The 20,654-nt window shown below is 41.4% G+C and overlaps 1 protein-coding gene across 8 annotated transcripts in view; it reads right to left on the reverse strand.

The window, feature by feature from the left end:
* Positions 1-20,654, reverse strand: part of PRRC2C (proline rich coiled-coil 2C) — a 78,441-nt gene that overhangs the window by 35,855 nt on the left and 21,932 nt on the right. For all 8 annotated transcript variants that reach the window (XM_032226289.1, XM_032226288.1, XM_032226287.1 and 5 more), the window contains exons 11-20: positions 20,117-20,197; positions 18,526-19,066; positions 17,816-17,976; positions 12,302-12,548; positions 11,483-11,696; positions 7,876-10,239; positions 3,582-3,787; positions 3,121-3,275; positions 1,834-2,185; positions 1,238-1,323 (exon numbers count right to left, since the gene is read on the reverse strand). In XM_032226289.1, the coding sequence (XP_032082180.1) occupies positions 1,238-1,323; positions 1,834-2,185; positions 3,121-3,275; positions 3,582-3,787; positions 7,876-10,239; positions 11,483-11,696; positions 12,302-12,548; positions 17,816-17,976; positions 18,526-19,066; positions 20,117-20,197 (4,407 nt within the window). The remainder of the gene's footprint in view (positions 1-1,237; positions 1,324-1,833; positions 2,186-3,120; positions 3,276-3,581; positions 3,788-7,875; positions 10,240-11,482; positions 11,697-12,301; positions 12,549-17,815; positions 17,977-18,525; positions 19,067-20,116; positions 20,198-20,654) is intronic.

A 20,654-nucleotide genomic window follows, 5' to 3' on the forward strand; every position in this document is an offset into this window, starting at 1 on the left:
ACTGTTAAAAAGAAACACTGAGCACTGTATTAGTTGACACTATCAATTACTGATAGTCTTACAGCTTACAACCATTACTGAGCCCAAAATTTCTGTTGCTAAGCAAGACAGTGAATTTTGTCTCATAGTAGAACCTTTCTTTCAATAGTTAAGTGAATCCCTGTAATTGTTACGTTACTAATGATTGTTAAATGACTCTGACTTCTGACAAGCATTGACTTTGCTAGTCAGAAGGTAGCAAAAGGTGATCACATGACTTTGGGATACTGCAACTGTCATAAATACATGCTGATTGCCAAGCATCCAAATTTTGAACACATGACCAGAAGGGTATTGCAACAATCTTAACATGTGAAAACTGGTCATATTTCAGTGCCACTGTAACTTTAAACAGTTATTAAGTGAATGGTTGGAAGTAGGTGGATGTACTCTATTAGTATATTCCTAATGGATTATGAAGGATTTATTATACAGTAACAGAACTAGCTAATTGAATTATGTATTTAAATTTAAAATTAAAAAAATGAAACAAGATGAATCTGTACTCATCAGATCTTAACATGCACCATTAATTTAGAGAAAAGATGCTTTCAGGCACCTTTTGTGTCACTTTTCCTTTATACAAGTGAATGAAACAGTAACTCTTAATAATTATTAATTAATTATGAAGAGAAAAAGCATCCTAGAAAAAAAAGCAAGAGGGAAATGACATCGCATTCTCAGCAGAGATTTCAGATTCTTTGTCAGGGAGAAAGCTTTTGCCCTTTCAGCCTATTGGTTCCTTTGATCTGAATGCGAGATCCTTTGCTAAAAAGAGGCTGAGATTGTTTTTAAAGATCTCTGGGAGTGTATTCCATACATTTCCAGCTATTTGTCAGCAAGGGTCCCCCCCGCCATTCATGTCAATAGAATTGTGTTTGACAGTCACTCTTAAAAGTTTAAACACTGCCTTCTGTTTTCTACTATGTGTATCTATCACTTTCTATATGGCTATATCTGCCTGGATCAGTCTGTGCCTATCTCTCTCCAAATAATTTGCTGTATCCAGAGAGAGAGAGAGAGAGAAAAAGCAAAACTGTAGATTCCATTCAATTACAAAGTGACTGCAACCCAACACTTTTTAAAACTGAAACATGACCAGCAATGCAGCTTCCAATATATGGCTTAGATACAGGTTTTTCTATTTAAATATATATGCACAGCAAGTTTTAAATCAAAATTCAAGCTATTATCATACCTCTGGTGAAGTAGCTGATCCAAATGATGTCAAAGGCTTATTCCATGCACTGACAGAAGGTGGCTGTGGAGGACTAATAGGCCCCACTAAAAATCCAAAGAATAAAATAAATCAGAATTTTTGAAAGGAAAACATATTAGCAAAAGTTTTGAAAAGTGGTTTAAAGATATCTCCCATGCAGTTACGTTCAGGACATTTGGAAAACAACAAATGTCTTACTACAATATATAACTGAAGAAGAAAAAATTCTGGAATTGATCCAGAAAAAAATGGAGTAACACAGCATGTGAAAGTGGTAAAGCAGTTCCTATTATAATTTGGGCAATATTCACATATTCAAAGTTCAAGTGGTAGCTAGAAAAATTATAATATTTGGAAGAGTTAGAGAAAAAAAAAGGAACAGACAATGATTTTAAGAGTGTGTGGCTGAACTCTGCAGCTTTAAGATCTAATTTTTACACATAACAATATCATATGAAGGGCTGGAACATTTCATGTCAAGAGACATTGAAAAGCCCAGGGAGAGAAGCTAATTCAACACTTTAAAGTACACATTTTTCTTTTCTTGTATATGGAAAAAAAGATTCTCTGCTTACATTTTTTAGAGATGTCATTGAGGATGCTTGTAGGGGGTACTTTATTATCCCAAAATTCGGTTCCTACAGCATTATGGGCAGGTGCATTCTGCAGAGTTTTGCTTGTTCCTGCATAGTCTGTACAGATGTTCAATGAACAAGTTGCTGGCGTTTGTGCCTGGACCGAAGTTTGTGGACTTGGAATCTGAGGCACACCTTGCAATGGGACTTGTGGTTGAACCTGGCCTTGTTGAGTAGCAGCTGCGGCAGCGGCAGCGGCTGCAGTCGCCTGTTGCTGCTTTTTGGCAAACCTGGGCGGCAGTTTAGAATTTGTACATCTCCCTTTTTCATTTGAATTCTTTTTGGTCCAGACCTGAGAAAGAAAATATTGTTGAGAGATGATCCACTAGGGCAGTGGTTCCCAAACTTGGCAACTTTAAGACTTGTGGACTTCAACTCCCAGAATTCTCTCTGCTGAGCTGGCTGGAGAATTCTGGGAGTTGAAGTCCACAAGTCTTAAAGTTGCCAAGTTTGGGAACCACTGCACTAGGGAAAGATGAAACTGAAATGCTTAAAAGGCAAAACAATGTTTTCCAAATTAACTCAGGAAATACGTTTGCCTGATGATTAAAAAAACGATTAGATGAATTTATACATCACAAGCAGACTGATCAAATATTCCTTCTTACAACTATAAGATTTTTCCCCTCCGTAGCCATTTTATCAACTATCAATCAGATAATGATGAATAATCTGAACTGAAGAGTTGCATACAAATGAACAATTTAAAAGACACCATGGTGGTCATTTAACAGAATATTGAACTAGTTAGTCCCACAACTGAATCCGCTATGGTAATTCTTATGGCCTTCAAGGAAAAATGTTCTGGAAATGTTGACATTAATTTCAAGTAGAATGTTCTGTGAATAAGGATGCCCGAGTACCATTTACTGCAGATGTTTCTCAATTTCAACTCCTGGTCAAGCCAAGGAATATGAAACACAGCAAGATATATGCAAGCAGTTGTAATTCAGCAACATCTGAAGACCCACAGAATACCCAATATATGGTGAGAGATAATAAGTGATCAAATGTATTAATTATGTAAATAGTTTATAGCACAAGATCAACTTATCCTGTAAGATTCCAAACCGAACAGGACGTCACAAACTGGAGTAAATCAGAATTCTTTTGCAGGGACTAAGGAAAGTGCAGAGTGTAATTGAAACTACCTGAGTAACTATAGATATAATTCAAATCAATACTTCTTTCTACAAGAAAAAGTAAATGCTATGCATGATGTCAAACCTGCACTGTTTGTTCTTCTTTTTTTCTACGTTCTTCATCTTGCAAACGTTTTTGCTGTTTTTTTGACACTACTTCAGTAAAACCATCATTGCTCAAGCTGGATTGGGAATCTTCAATTACTGTCACTTCAGGATGGTCATCAATAATGACAACGCCTATAAAGGAAGTCCAAATTTTAATTGGGCCTATACCAGTTTAAAGCAATGGTCATTATCATAAGTTTAATTTATTCAGGGGAAATGACAGCCCCCCGCCCCCCCAAGTACCATTATTCCACTCGATGTTTCATGAAGAAAACATTACATACAATCATAGAGTTGGAAGGTACCTTGGAAGTCTTTTAGCCCAACCCTTTGCCCAGTGCAAGAATCCTCATGGCTATCCAATATTTTCCTGAAAATCTCCAGGAATGGAGCATTTATGAATCTTAAGCATCTTACAGAGATTTTCCAAGTACATACTTGCATAGTTATTAAGGTCAAACTGAGAGATTGCATCCACTTTCTCTTTGGGTTTCTTTGGGCCAGACTTGGATTCTTCCCGTTTCTTGCTGTTGCTATCTTTGGAACCTTTTGGCCCAGCAGCACTGTTACCATTTTCCTCCTGATACAAATTGCTGCTTATTGATTCAGCGCTAATCACAACAGGCATCTGTTCTTCAAATGGTCTGTACAAGGAAAGGGACCAATTAATTTAGTAATAATAATTAGTAAAAGCATAGCAATGGAAGAAATAATAACATTTAGCACATTATGGAACATTGTCCGTATTTTAATTCCACATGCCTCGTTTTATGTACAGGTAGTCCTCAACTTACAGTTGTTTAATGCAGTCATAACAGTCTCAGAACGGGTGCTTTGGGACACTCTAAAATGTTGCACCTCCTCCGTTACATGACCACATTGTGATCATGTGACTAGCATTTGCAATCCTCTCTGCCACTGACTTTCTGGGGAAGACAGCAGGGAAGGTTGCAAACACAGGAGATGTTAGATTTGAGGTTTGTCCTCAGGATACCAAGGGATTTCCCCTCTCCTCCATACAGGGACAGGAAAGTCTATAGAGGACTAGAAGAAGATACCTCAGATCTAGTGAAAATACTAGCACACACAGATTTTGAGCCTCCAAGAACAACGGCATTTGCTAGCATTTTCATTAGATTTGAGGTCTGTTCCTCCAGGACACAGAGGGATTTCTCACCCATCTCACCAAGTCCAGGAGATCCGGGCCCTCTACCCAATGCTCTGCTTAACAACCCACATTATCACTTAATGGCCATAACTGGGAGAGCTGGGATTGCAGTCATTGCATGAAGTGGTCACATGGAGTCTCACTTAATGATTACTTTGCTCAATGACCAAGATTCCAAGTCCAATTGTCATTGTAAGTGGTAGATTACCTAAAGCTATTTTGTCCTTTCTTTACAAATGCAGAGTTTCTTTCAACACATGCCCAAGATTTTGGAGTGGAGAGATAAGGAAGGAGGAATGTAATGGACTTCCAACTATAGTGGAATATCTGTCCTTATTTTGAAAACAAATTTTACTTTTGTAAATTAAGATTTGTGCATTTTGTGTGTTGAGTAAAACCTTTGGTCACAAACGCTTCTGACCACGACCAAATCGGGTTCCGACCAAAACATTCACAAATTTTTTGAAGCTCGTCATGAATACATACTCTGGTGGCAATCAAACACGGCCGAGGCCAATTTCCCCTTCCACGCCATTTTTTTTTTTTTGTAAGCGCCAAATTTCCTGTTGTTTCTGGTCACAACCAAATCGGGTTATGATTAAAGTTATGGAACGAATTATGATCGTGACCAGAGGTTCTACTGTACAATCAATCCAAACAGGAGTAGCAACAGTGTAAAAAGGGGAAAATGTAAACAAAAACATCTATTTTCCTGTCTAACATGTTTTGAATTGAATTAGTTCTGTTTAGCTATATTATAGCTATAGTATAAACTCAAGTCTTTCATACATGTTTACAACACATAAACACCATTAAAATATGCTGTAGTGCCTTAACCACTCTATGGATCACAAAATATACAGAACAATGATCAAATACTGAATTTGGTTAGCACAATCTTTCACTTTAAAAAAGCCAGTGCTTTCTGACAAATCATTACATTTCCCTGGTAGGAAAAATGCAGGAAATTTGTCTTTTGATAAAAACACAGAAAATATTTATGTAACCAGTTTTACCAAAATTGGGGGAAAAAAACTTAATCTGATAGAAATTAAAATAAATGGTAGTGCTTAAAAAAAACCAAGCACATTCCTATTTATTCCAACATAATTCCAGGTGAAATGGGGCTCTAAGGACAAAATGCCTATCTTGGTTTTGTCCAAAACTGTTAATTTTAGGAAAGTAATTTCTTTGTTCCTTATTGAAGTGGAAAGTAAGGTAACGTTAACCAAGGGGGTTCTTTGGTTCAATTATTTGGTAGTTGTCTCTAAATGTGACAAAATGAAGGTGCACGGAAAGTGCATAGACAGAAAAAAAACATCTTCTAAAAAAAGGGGGGGGGTTGTAAGCAATGTACTCAACCTGAAACTTTACAGATTCTGAGAAGGTTGATATAAGCCTGATTTAAAATATCAGGTTGCCTCTTTTATCCTGAGTCAATGTTTTCCTATGGCTGCAATTCAAGTGATGATAGCATGAAATTTAAACACCTCTACCTGTTGCAAAGAGGAATCTGTCAGCAAGAGCTTTCCATGTTAGCAAAACAAAGCAGGCTCTTTTATTTCTGAGCTGCCTGGTGTGATCCTGGAAGCAGCCACCATTGTTTGGATAGCTGCACTGAATTGTGGGTAATCTGAAAATGGCAGCTACTTCCGAGATTATACTATGAGGCCGAGGAATTGTGTGGCCTGTTCTGCTTCAATAATGTGAGCTCTGGTGATCTTTGAAAGGTAAATGTGAGATGAGTGACATATGGTGAAGGGGAAGTTGTGGGGTCCAGTGGAATGGGAAACAGGCCAAGACCTGTGGGGACCTCAAGGGGCAGAAAGTGGATCAAGGGATACCTCAGGGAGCAGGGGAGATCCAGGGCAGGGTCTGTGCTAGGTCTCCCAGGGTTCCCCTCAGGGTCCCTGCAGCCTGTTCTCATCAGGAAGAGAAAAATGGAGGATCATAAGTGAGATAATCACATGGTTGCTTCACTTAATGACCATTATGACTTCTGACTTAATAGGTAGGCTCCATTATGATAATCAGTTAAGGACTAACTATTCAAGTGATTAAATATTATCAGGCATACTCAACTGTCAACTTCCAAGAAACTATAAGAAAAGAAACTGAGAGAGCAGGAATTATTCTGATCACTTTTGATGCTGGATTTAACTGCAATAAATGTATCTCTTCTCTCATTAACTTCCCTTCCCTCCTAGCAATATCGCCTATAACAGGGGTGTCAAACTCAGAGTCACGTTGTCGTCACGTGACACTTCATGACTTTTCCTCCCTCGCTAACCTGGGAGTAGGCGTGGCTAGAGGGTGACGTATCTGGCCTGGGGGATGCGGGTTTGACACCCTGGCCCTATAACAATAATTTCCCTATTCCTATCTTTTAAATGGAAGTAACTTTCAGAGCTGTGCAAGTTTGGATTCATGTTTTGTTTTTAAAGAGTTAGAAGCCTTGGAATGTGAACACAGCATGTCCACAACTCATTAAACAGACCCAGCAATATCTGTCCACAAGATTGTGCAGCTGCTGTGTTGAGAATTCCATTGCAATCGCACAACTTGGGAAACAGATGTGGCTAAAAAATGAGCTACAGTCAAGGGCTGCTTTCATGTGCCTACATGTTCTGTGAATCTGAAGCATTAATATACTATTTTTAAAAATAATTTAAAATTAAAACCATTTAATTAAATCTAGGTTCTATAATATTTCAAAGACTTGCCCAAGAAGCTGCTGATTCAGTTGTACAGAGAAATTAGTGAGTCTGTCATCTGCATTTCTATAACTGTCTGGTTTGGCACTGCAACTCGTCAAGACAAATACAGACTTCAACGGATAATTAGAACTGCAGAAAAAACAATTGCTATCAATCTGCCTTCCACTGAGGACCTGTATACTGCACGAGCCAGAAAAAGGGCTGTGAAAATATCTAGACCGCTCACATCCTGGACATAAACTGTTTCAACTTCTACCCTCAAAACGACTCTATAGGGCACTGCACATCAGAACAACTAGAGGACAGTTCTCTCCCCTCTTCCAATGCCATCACTCTGCTAAACAATTAATCCTGTCGAACTATCAACACTGTCAAACTATCTAGAAAGTCACTATTACCATCATTATTCTCATCTTCCTTATCTCCTTATCTTATAACTGTTTCTTGTATCTTGCGATTTATATTGTTTACTTGGTATCCTAGTATGATTTATATTGATTGCTTATTTAGTATCCATTACTATCACTAAATGTTGTAGCTAATGCAGTGTTTCTCAACCTTGGCAACTTGAAGATGTCCGGACTTCAACTCCCAGAATTCCCCAGCCAGCAAATGAGAAACACTGAGCTAATGTTTTATGATGAATGTATTTTTTACAATGACCATAATGATGATCTATCGCTATTGTTGTATTTACACCGAGAGCTTATGCACCGGAGAAAAATTCGGTGTGTCTAATCACACTTGGCCAATAAAGAATTCTAGTTCTGTATTTAAAATTCCAGCAAAGTAAAATGGCTTTTATTTGAAGCCTTCTACATTAGGTTTTTCTAGGAAACATACTTACCCCCTTTTTCCAGGTCTTATTGGAGGGCCGCTTCTCCTTTCGTTTCTTGGCCCTGAAAAGTTTCGTCCACATTTGGATGGGCCATTATTACCACGGCGATTCTGCCGATCAATCCCAGGTCTCTGACTGGAAAAACTTCTCTTAGCTATTTCTCTTTTAGGAATTAGTGTGTTTTCTCCTGTCTTAACAGCTCCCTGTGCTACGACGTCTGCTAATTTCTTTTCATCCCTCTCGCGTCTCTCATTGAAATCGCTACTTTCTGAAGCAGTTTCCCACTCTTCATTTGCCTGGTCTGAAGAGTTCTGATTGGACAAGTCAGGCGTCTTACTTCCTGAAACCTCCAAAGTAGTGCTTGGCTGCTCATTAACAGCATTACTCACTGCCACACTTGATGATGAACTAGTTGTGACTTCATTTATTTTTGATGCCGCCTCTCTTTCTTTTAATCTCCGAAAACGTGGCGGCTTGTCTTGTCTGGGAGGTCGTGCAGGCCTTTGCCTTCGGGGTCGTTCCCTTGCGGGATCAAATTTCCTCTCAAACTTTGCAGGAGGTCTTTTATCCAACTGTATAGGGCCATAATGTTCATGTCTTCGTTGTGGTTCTCCATCTTCAGGCTTGGAGATTTCTGTTTGTCTTGGGTTCCACTGATTCTCTCTGTATCCTGGTCTCCTAAGAATAGATGGTCGGGGTGGGCGACCAACTGAATCCCTTCCACCACGTCTAAACATCCCCCCTCTGCCATGTCTAGAAGGTTCTCCTTTAGGGAGAAAACCAGGTTTGGTCTTATTTTCATCTTCTCTTACATATGTTTTATCAACTCCTCTATGGTCCCCTCGAATGTTATTTTCAGGTTTGAAAGGTAGCAGGGCCTTTGAAGGTTTTTTAACATCTGCCCTTTCTTCTCTCTTTGGGTGTTTGCCTTTGCTTAAGCTGTCTTTGTCTGACAGAAGAGTATCACTTGCGCTTTCATGTACTTCACTGTCAGAGTCCGTTTCTGAGCCTCTTTGTCTTCGTCGTTTTGGAACAATTTCAAAATCAGAGCTCTCGCTACGGGTTTCACTCTCCTCTCTCTGCCTAAGAGGGCCAGAAGCAACATGTTCTACTCTAGGTTTAGTATCTCGGTAATGTGGATAATCTCTATTGTGACCTCTTCCACCTCGACCCCTGCCTCCGTAAGAACCCCTATAGCTGCGTCCCCTAGAGTAATATTCTCCACGTCCTCTTCCTCTGTATCCTTGGTCCGGAAACCAGTCCCTGTTTTCTTTCCAGTATGTTCTGGGAGGTGCTCCAGGCTCCCTTTTTACTGGTCTGGTTTCAATACCAGGTCTTTCTACAGGTTGTTCTTTGTTAATTATTTTTTCTGGCTGCTTTTCTTCCTTCACATTTGCAGGTTGTTGAACTGATAACTCTTGTACACTAAGTGGTGGAGCCTCAACTGCAGTTTGTGGAGTGTTTGGCTGTGGAGCTGAAGGTGGAAGCGTTTGGATTGTAGCTGGCGGCTGAGATGCAGGAAGTACTGCTGCTGCTTGTTGTACAACGACGGGCTGCTGAACAGTAGGTGTAATTATAGGTTCTATGGGGCAGTCTGTACACTCTGCAGCTTGCGATGTGTTTTGCAATGTTTTCTTATCAACTGTAGTGGCTTTCTCTGGTTCTAACCTGGAAATTAGCATCTGAGGCTGATCCCTTTTCTCAATTTTATTGACTCTCTCATTTGTCAGTTTTTCTCCCTCCCGTTCTTTCTTCTGTTCACGTTCCTCTCTTTGTTCACGCTCTTCTTTCATATCACGAAGAATTGGCTTTTTAATGGGACCCGATCTTCTCATTGGCCTGTCACTACCTTCCTCCCTTCTACCATACCCTGGTCTTGGACCCCATCTAGTTTCAGATTTAGGTTTAAAGGGCTTTTCAGGTTTTGATCCCTCTAACAACCTACTACTTGTGAACCCCTCCTTTTTTTGCTTGCCGTCTAGTCTTTCCAGCAGTGGTTCTTTTGTTTCAGTGTGTCTGTTGTTTATTTTGGGAATATTTGCCTGTGTATTGCCCACCGATTCTTCTGATTTCAAAGAATGAGTTGATCCATGAGAAATGCTTTTCTTCAGAGAAGAATTATTCTCTTCTATAGGCACCTGTTGTTCTTTGGAGATTTCTGAAACATTTCCTGCAGTTACTTCAAAATTTCCTGCCGATGGACATGTATCAGATTGATGAGGCTGTGCATTTTCTAAAGACCTGCTTGAAGTCTGTATGTTCACATCCTCAGATTTTTTGAAATCTGTCTTTATATTGGGATCTAACTGACTCTCTTCTCCTGAGTATACTGCTTGCACTGTTATTTGATCTTGATCCAAAAGTTCTTCAGACCTAGAGGAAAACAAGCCACATTTTCAGCTGAAGTCTTATCAATCATCCTAAACAATATTTTTTAAAAAGCATGTTTAAAATGTGAGTTATTTCTTGTATCCTGGAAGATATCTTACTGGTGACCCAATTAGATTTGGAGATATTTGGGGTGGTAACAGAGTGGCAACATTTAGAATACTCTTAGTAAACATTTAGAATACTCTTAGAATATAGTAAATCTCAAAAGTATTCCAATGGGCATGTATTCAGAAGAAACTGAAGTATTGTAGCTACTAAAACAAACAGATATAAATATGTATACAGGCAGTTCTCATTTAGTGATCATTCACAGTTAAAGGTAAAGGTTCCCCTCACACATATGTGCTAGTTGCTCCCGACTCTAGGGGGTGGTGCGCATCTCCGTTTCAAAGCCGAAGAACCAGCGCTGTCCAAAGACATCTCCGTGGTCATGTGGCTGGCATGACTAAACGCTGAAGGCACACAGAACACTGTTACCTTCCCATCAAAGGTGATCCCTATTTTTCTACTTGCATTTTTACATGCTTCCAAACTGCTAGGTTGGCAGAAGCTGGGACAAGTAACAGGAGCTCACTCCATTACGCGGCACTAGGGATTCGAATCGCTGAACTGCCAACCTTTCTGATCAACAAGTTCAACATCATAGCCACTGTGTCCTATTCATAGTTACAACAGTGCTAAAAAGTAACTTTACAACCAATCCTCATGCTGAGGATCTTTGCAAGTCTGTAAAGCAAAGGTGAAGTAAGATCATAAACATAGTTGCAGATTCACTTTAATGACTGAGTTGCCAATCCCAACTGCGTTTGCTAAACGAGTCACCTGTATAGGATAAGATTTAGTTCACTATTGAACTATTTTAGCAGGCTTTATAGCTATTTATAAATATCTTATAGAGGTTAAAGTAGATAATGATGAGGGAGATGTGTGGATAATCTTTTTTTAAAGTGCAAAATTGTCCGTAATAAAAATGAAGGACAATGTCTCTGCCTTTTCACTGCCAAATATTCTGTTAATTGTAATGGAACTGGAATTACATTTACATTTTTCTGTTATTTGTCCAACACAGACAATTGCACTGAAGAATACAGTTATTATCTAAGAAAAACCATTGATTAGAAAAAAATTATGTTGATCCTTTTATATTCTTGAAAGTTAGAGGTATGCCTGAATGCAAGCACTGTAGAAAAGAAAGCCACATTATACACAAAACCCCAAATATTACCTTATATCAACAGTTTCTTCAAGGATTTTGGGAGAGGCACTAGTCTGTTGAGGATCTGTGTGAGTATATGGTTCTGACCCCCACATCATACGTGATTCTGGCAGTGGTATGGCATGTTCCCTCGCTGATCGAGTAACATGATCAAAAGAATCTGAACCAGCTCCTGTCCCCTCTATTTGATCCCTCCTCAGAAGTGGTTTAGGAGGTATAATTCCTGAAATGGAGATATTCAAATTAAAAAGCATAAATGCTAGGATTGGAATCAGATTCTTCTGACTTTTAATATGGAGAGATAAAACTGTCAGTCCTTCAAACCCAAAGTTATGAATGTTAATACTACTTTTATTACAAAATCACAGTAACAGAAACCCTTCTTTTATCTATAAGACACAAAGGAGGGACAAGCCTGAAAGGCTTTCTTAAAATTGTCCAACCATTGACTGGGTTGCGGCTCTTACTCCTATTCCTAAAAGTTACTATTACAACCCATTACGTACACTGAAAAACTATTTAAAAATGTATAACAAACACATCTTATAAATATATTTTGCTGTAGGAACATATTTTTGCAGTTGGAGTGCAATCACAGAAGAGATCATATTCTTGTTAGCTATTAATTTATCATCAAATAATATCATTAATGTTTCTAATAATGATATACTGTAACTTTCAACACACTCGCTTTGAAATAAATAACCCTTTGAAATGCCTAATCTCAGAACGTTTATGATGATCTACAGCCCAAAGACAATTACACTCAGGAAAAACGAGAAAATGAAGTTCAGCATACAAGTATACAGCATATAGTAAGAGTTATACCAGGATGCATGGGTGGCATATCCATAGTAGGTCTTCCTGACATTATTCTTGGATTCACATAGGACTGCATCATGAGCCACCTTGGATCAAAGCCCATAGAAGCCAAATGTGGGGGGTGCGATTGCATAGGTTGGTACAATGGTCTATGTGGTGGCGGGGGAACAGGACTGTTAGAAGGTTGTGATGGTGTAGATTGTGGTAAAACTCCTTGCTGCTGCTGTTGCCACTGTTGCTGTTTCATTTGCTCCTACAAAAAAGCAAATACAATTAACTTTTCCTCTATACATTTGCTTTCTTAGAAACGTTATATAATTCATATTCTTTTCAGCTACAGGTGTTTTGGAATAGTATTTATTTAATGTTCTTGGTGTCCAAATTCCCAATTCTCATTATGGTGGGAACTTTGGTAGCATTAACTATGACAATAGCGGAGCCATAGGAGGAGGTGGGATGTGACATTGGACGCTACCACACGGGACGTGAATTTTGCTGCGTTGAGGGTAGCGTCGGATGAAAATTCAAGTGCTGTGACAGTTGGTTTACATCCCGGTGCAGGCGCATATCTTCTGGTGCAATCCTAGCTCGCAATTGTTTAAGCCATGCTAGAGATGTTCTATTGAAGAACGAGGCCGCTGCAGTGGCCCGCAACGGCCAGGCAGTTGCCTGGTGCGTTTTGCGTAGAGCCGAGGTGGCGCAGTGGTTAAATGCAGCACTGCAGGCTACTTCAGCTGACTGCAGTTCTACTGTTCAAATCTCACCTGCTCAGGGTTGACTCAGCCTTCCATCCTTCCGAGGTGGGTAAAATGAGGAGCCGGATTGTTGTTGGGGGCAATATGCTGACTCTGTAAACCGCTTAGAGAGGGCTATATAAGTCTAACTGCTATTGCTATTGTTATTAGTTCTGCTTTGCGGTCCTCAGCCTTGAGGCCTTCCGAAACATTGGATGGAACCAGGGCTGAAGAGGCTAAGGCCGCTACCGTAGGGAATTGAAGAATCCCATCCAACTCCGAAGTTGAACTATAGAGCTTCCTGATGCCATAGCTAGGAAGCAGAACAGCACCTGGTTGTGTCCACTGTCATTGGACAACGTCTAAAAATAGTTTTGAGAACGGAATGACCTTTTTCAGAACTTGTTCCGAAAATAGACGATCTGTGGAATCTAGACCAACCGCAGTGCTAGCTTGGGTGATAGTTTCCCCCCCTTATTGGCTGTGGCTTTAGCCTTGTACAAAAGTGATCCGAACAAGGCGGCCCGAAATAAACCAAATAATGCAGGCTTGTCCTGCACCAGACCATCATCGGAAAGTTCCTGATCCCCCATATTATCCTCCTCATCCAACACTGAACCTTCACTACGAATAGAAGAAAGAGGTGAGGGAGGGGTCCATTTGAGAAGTGGACAAGTCCCTGGATAAGGCCAAAAGCCGAGGCTCTTGATTCCTACATTGGAGCTCTGTATCTACGCCCTGTGAAATAGCTGCTGAGATCATATCCTTTATCTCAGGGGGAAGGCTGCATGTGAGGCCTTCCTCGGGCCTCAACTCTGCAGCCGTAGGGGTGAAGGTGGCAACCGGGACCGAATGCCTAGGTATAGGCACCGGGGCTAGGTCCATTTCAGAAGGTCTGGAAGGGGATTGGAGCCCCAATCCCATGCCTCAGCTGATAATCCCTGTGGTATTGGGATGTCGGGAGACAAACCTTGGATCCCTGCTAGATTAAAGGGGAATCCAGGTGGAGATCCTTCTGCTGTTAGAGCCAGTGGGGACCTGCTAGTAACTGTGGCTGTGGGAGGCTTGGGTAAAGGTTTGCCCTTTTCCTTGCACTTGGCGGCCCTATCCCGAGCCACGGACGAGGCGGCTGCTCGGGACCCGCTACCAGTGGTCTTAGAGGTGGATCTGTCCATCCTCATGCTGACCCTAGCGGTTTCAGGCTGCAGCAGGGGAGAAGAGTCAGCTGCAGCGCAGCTCCCAGATGCGGAATAATCCGCCATTATCTCAGCTCTTAAGGTGGGAGATATACAATTGAACGCCCAAGTTCACGGTGATGATCAATATGCACGAAAAGTGTTGGATCTGGAAATATCGGTGCTGAAACGGCTGCCAAATGAATATCACTAGCGTAGCTGGAGTACAGGCTGCCACAACTGCTCTGAAACCAAACCACGTGTGCAATGCCAGAATGGCGGCAAATCGACCTCCCAAGCACACAATTTGCGGCAGTTATGACGTCACACCAATTTCGGGGTGAACAGGAGAGCTGCTCCTTCGTTGTCTCTTCAAACGGTGCAAAATTCAAATTGCAACCCAAAACACCCGCTGCAATAGCGAGGGAGCCAAAAGACAAGAAGGCAATGGCTGCCTGCAAGACAGTGATGTTTGGAATGTTTGGAATGTTTATTATAATTTATAGGCCGCCCTTTTCCCTGAGGGGACTCAGGGCGGCTTACAAAACACGGGGAAGGGGGTACAAAGACAAAAAAACATAAGACAATACATAATATTAAAAATAGAGCACAACATTCATTCATCATTCGGGAGGGGACGAACTAAGATTTTTTATCCCCAGGCCTGACGGGATAGCCAGATCTTAAGGGCCGTGCGGAAGGCCTGGGCGGTGGTGAGGGTGCGGATCTCCACGGGGAGATTGTTCCATAGCGTCGGAGCTGCAACTGAGAAGGCTCTCCTCCGCGTAGTCGCCAGTCGGCACTGACTGGCGGATGGAATTCGGAGGAGGCCTACCCTGTGCGATCTGATGGGACGCAGGGAGGTAATTGGCAGAAGGCGGTCTCTCAAATAGCCAGATCCACTACCATGGAGCGCTTTGTGAGTGGTAAGTAGGACCTTGAAGTGCACCCGGAGATCAACAGGTAGCCAGCGCAGCTCACGGAGGATCGGTGTTATGTGGGCGAACCGTGGTGCGCCCACGATCACTCGCACGGCCGCATTCTGGACTAGCTGAAGTCGCCGGATGCTCTTCAAGGGCAGCCCCATGTAGAGCACGTTGCAGTATTCCAGCCTGGAGATCACAAGGGCTCGAGTGACTGTTGTGAGGGCCTCCCGGTTCAGGTAGGGCCGCAACTGGCGCATCAGGCGAACCTGAGCAAATGCCCCCCTGGTCACAGCTGACAAATGATGGTCAAAACTCAGCTGTGGGTCCAGGAGGACTCCCAAGTTGCGGACCCTGTCTGAGGGGTATAAATTTTGTCCCCCCAGCCTGATTGATGGAACATTAGCCAAATTATTGGGAGGAAAACACAACAGCCACTCGGTCTTTTCCGGGTTGAGCACCAGTTTGTTAGCTCTCATCCAGTCTTTGACAGCCTCAAGGTCCCGGTTCATCACTTCCACCGCTTCATTGAGTTGGCACGGGGCGGACAGATACAACTGTGTATCGTCCGCATACTGATGGTATTTTATCCCGTGCCTCCGAATGATCTCGCCCAGCGGTTTCATGTATATGTTAAATAGTAGGGGGGATAAGACCGAACCCTGCGGCACCCCACAAGTAAGGGGCCTCGGGGACGATCTCTGCCCCCCCACCAACACCGACTGCGACCTGTCCGAGAGGTAGGAGGAGAACCACTGCAAAACAGTGCTGCCCACCCCCACCTCCCGCAGTCGTCGCAGAAGGATACCATGGTCGATGGTATCGAAAGCCGCTGAGAGGTCAAGGAGAACCAGGATGGACGCATGGCCTCCATCTCTGGCTCTCCAGAGATCATCGGTCAATGCGACCAAAGCGGTTTCTGTGCTGTAACCGGGCCTGAAGCCAGACTGGAAGGGTCAAGATAGTTAACTTCCTCCAAGGTACGCTGAAGCTGGAAGGCCACCACCTTCTCAACAACCTTCCCCACAAAGGGGAGGTTGGAGACTGGACGGTAGTTGTTAAGAATTGCTGGATCCAAGGACGGTTTCTTCAGGAGGGGTCTCACCACCGCCGCCTTCAGCGCGGTGGGGAGATGCCCCTCCCGAAGAGAGGTGGTAACAACCGCCTGGATCCAGCCTCGTGTCACCTCACTGCTGTTGGCAACCAGCCAGGAGGGACACGGGTCCAGTATACAGGTGGAGGCGCTCACAGCTCGCATAACCTTGTCCACATCCCCGGAGGCAACATCCTGAAACTCAACCCAGAGATGGTCTGCCAGATCATTCCCTTGTGTCTCGGCTGGATCTGCAGGAGTGGAGTCCAGGTCCGATCGAAACCGAGCAACTTTGTCCGCCAAGAACTGTACATACTCCTCAGCCTTACCCTGTAAGGGGTTCTCCATCTCCCTCCTATTTAGGAGGGAGCGGGTTATCCTAAACAGGGCGGCTGGGCGGGACTCGGCGGATGCTACCAAGGAGGCAATGTGTGATCTTTTGGCTGTTCTTAGAGCCCGAATATACTCCTTGGTGCAAGCTGTCAACAGTGCCCGGCTCGACTCGGACCTATCGGACCTCCACAGGTGCTCTAGGCGTCTCCTCCGGTGCTTTATCTCACGGAGCTCCTCGGTGAACCAAGGAGGCCTCCGTGGGCCGCTGACCCGGAGGGGCCGTAGTGGCGCAATCCGGTCCAGAGACTCTGATGCTGCCGAGTGCCAGGCAGCAGCAAGAGTCTCCGCCGAACTGTGGGCGAGAGCATCTGGAATAACCCCAAGCTCCGTCTGGAACCTTACTGGGTCCATAAGTCGCCTGGGGCGGAACCACCTGGTCGGTTCCTCCTCCCTACGGTAGGGGTTTGGCCTCCGGAAGTCTAGCCTCAGTAGGCAGTGGTCTGACCACGACAGGGGAATGATCTCATTTCCCCTCAGACCAAGATCATAACTCCACTGCTCCGAGAGGAATACGAGGTGATGGTGGTGATGGCAGCAGCAGCGGCTCGATGAATGTTACTAGGGGACTGACCGCACTACAACAAGCGGGTTGCACCCACACCAGCTAACACGAGAGTGGTGAACCAACTCTCAATCGCGGCAACTCTCAATCAAAGCAACTAATAGGCAAGGGACTGTGACAATCCCTTTTGCCAGGCGACAACTCCAAATGGAAAAACAATAACCATGCAGGTCAAGTCGTCCGCATCTTACTGCAAAGTACCGGTAAATGAAATGGGTGTGGTCGCTACCCATTGGAACAGAACAGCTAGCCCGCTCGTGCCCACCAATAAATAGTGAATTTATCCAAATGAATAAAACAAGTAATTATCCTAAGATGCAATCATTATGAGTTAAAATATTGTCTATTGTGCTGGAGAAATTTTTTTTACGTCCCTTCTTGCTGGACTGAGTTAAAAAACTGAACTCTTCCAGTCAGAGGAGGCGTGGTCAACAATTTCACAACTCACTCTCTAAGCTAATGGACAAAGTTAACTCATGCTTGGATTCTCCAAGCAGCGCACTAGAGAATTGCTAGATTAAATTTGGATCATGGAAGCTATTACTTATTCAGTGGAATCTAGTTATAAGCAATCTTTAGTTACCTATTTGTCTCCATAAATGAAATGGAATAAAATATGTACTATAAAGCTTGAGATTACCTGTTGTCTCTGAAATCGTGGTGGCAACGATTTCTGAAACTGCTTTGAATAGCCAGAAGAAACAGCAGGACGAGGCTGAGCTCCAGAATCAGGCTCGTTTTCATGTGAATTGTCTTTTTCATTATGATCGGTTTCTTGTATGGTGGAAACAAGTTGACAGTCTGTCCAAGGGAAAAGACAGAAAATTAGTGCCACATATGATTTAACTGGTAAAATTATGAACAAAACAAAATATATAAATTCAGTGTTTTATAAGAAGTTGTCACCAGAGTAGCTTAAATTAGGCAAACTGGTATTTAAACTAAGAATCAATTTCAAAATGTTTATTGCAGATGTTCCAATTAAAGCTATACTGGAACATAAAGGGCAATCTGCGGATACCAAAAATGTTCAAAATTATACTGTAATTGACTTTTCAGGCATTATTTTGCAAGGCTTCTATTTTAAACATATTTAAAAATGTGTTCCTCCTTACGAAACACTCAATGCCTATTTCAGGATGTCCAAATTTTTTAAGTCTAGATCTCGCTGATATTCTAGCATTCACAAAATATTGCTTGCTTCCAATCTGATCTTGCGCCCACCCCCTGAAAGACTGCCAAAGTTTTAGTCAACTTGAGTGAAAACAAGGAATGCTGAAAACTAAAGTATAACTATATTATATATGGATGAAAATTATACTTTACATTAACAAAGGAATTGATACAAACCTCTTTCTTCCTCAATGGTGGTTTCTTTTTCTTCTTTCTCTAATATCACTGGGGCAATGACAGACTCCTGAGGCTCAGAAATTTCAGTTTTAGGTTTCTCCTCTACTTTAAGTTCCTCTTCCACTTCTTCTTTCTCCTCTCTTTCTTTCTCCTTTTCTACTTCTTTGCCTTTTTCTTGACTTTCTTTTATTTCCACATCTATCAATTTTTCTTCCTCCTTTTCAATAGTTGGTTCCTTTTCCCTTTCAACATCTTTTTCTCTGATAATTTCTTTTTCTTTCAATGGCTCTTCTCGAGTTGGCTTTGGTGCACACCCAAATTTCTCATTTAAGCGTTTTAATTTCTCAGCACATGCAGCTTTTCTTTGTTCCTCCATTCTTCGCTCCTCCTCTTCTCTCCTTTTACGGGCTCGTTCTACAGATGCAGATATTTCTGTCTGCTGTCTTCGCCTCTGCTTCCAAATCTCATCATCATCTGGTGCTGGCCTAGGAGGAAAGGAACCTTGCCTTCCTGGTCCTGCCATGCGATCTGGATGTGGATGCTAAAAAAGAAAAAACAAGCAGATCAGTAAATACCTAAACCAAAGACATACTATAAAATTCCCTTTGCCTAAATACATAGGCAAAACGGCTCTTCAATTCTCTTTGGAAGTGAGACCTCAAAATAATTTGTCATATAATCTTGCGTCAGGTTTAATAAAAAATAAATAGTACCAATTATAAATGAAAAAACATTGCTGGAGATCCTGTAATTTGATCTATTTTCATCAAAGAATAATCAAAATGTACACACATTTAAGAACATTTAATCCCCAAAATGTACATGCTGTACAGTTAAGGACATTTTCAGTGTTAAAAGATGTTTAAAATAATCCTTCTAAAACATTAAGTATTTGTTTGCAAGACTTTTATTATTTTGAACTTCCCCATGAATTAATTTTTAATTCCTTAGGCTGACTGAAAGCGAAAACTTAAGGAATAGCAGCCTTATATTTTAAATTGTAATCTCCCTCCCTGAAATCTTGCCATCCAGTGGGACCTCAGAAGCAGGATTTTTCTGCAGCTGCTGCTACATTGGGGAATCCCTCCTGCCAGCAATTCAACAGGACCCCATTCTAGGTGGGTTGTTTTTTTTTGAAAGCCATTAACACCTTGCTTTTTATTGATGTGCTGGCATTATATGGGTAGAAGACATGGAAGTAGCTAAGCCTGCAGTAGAGCATCCCAAGGAGGATAATTAATGAACAGGATTTTTTAAAATTGTTTTGTTCTTATTACTACCTCATTTATTGGTTTTATGGTTGTTGTAAGCCATCCAGAGTTGCTTAAGATCTGCAGTCATATAAATCAGTTAAATGAATGAATAAATAAATGCATTTATTTATTCATTTAGTGCAATTAGAAAAAAATGACATACAAATACATCCCACACATTCAATTTGGAGTTCAACCTATGAATTCAGCAAAGGCATTAAAGGAAAAAATGTCCAAATTCAACTTCTTACAGAACTTCTAACAGAAACTATCAGCATTTTAAAACACAGGTAAAGGAATATTTTGTATGTGAATCAGAGATTATTTCTGTTAAATACCTGAAGAATTGATTTTGCATGAAGTCCAGAACTATTACTTCTCTCAAGTACTGAAGATTGTGCTGGTAACACTCCACGTCCCTGTTACATTTTAATACAAAAAAAAAACCTTTGTGGATATTCATATGAAATTAAAATGTTGAACAAAGTTAACAGTTTCAAATTAAATTTTACTTAGAGGTAGTGTAAAAGCAGAAAAGTTGAAATCCTTCCCCTAATACATATCAATTTATCTATTTAAACATGTAAAATTATTTGTTTTTAAACATACGAAATTATTTCTTACTTTCAAGCTGATATTTTGATATATAGGACATGATAAAATTATACATACATACATTTCAAACAGAATTTAAAACAACAATAAAACCTAACCGATTTTAAATAGTGAAACCAAGAACAAGCAAACATTAATTAAAAATCATGCCAAAAAGAAACATCTTCTGCTTTTGCCTAAAATGTGCAATCGAAATATATTTCAAATCTATGGAAGATAACTCTTTTCCAAAGCAATTAAACTTAACTCATAAAAATATAT

Source organism: Thamnophis elegans, chromosome 11 (genome assembly GCF_009769535.1).
Source record: "Thamnophis elegans isolate rThaEle1 chromosome 11, rThaEle1.pri, whole genome shotgun sequence".
Taxonomy (NCBI): domain Eukaryota; kingdom Metazoa; phylum Chordata; class Lepidosauria; order Squamata; family Colubridae; genus Thamnophis; species Thamnophis elegans.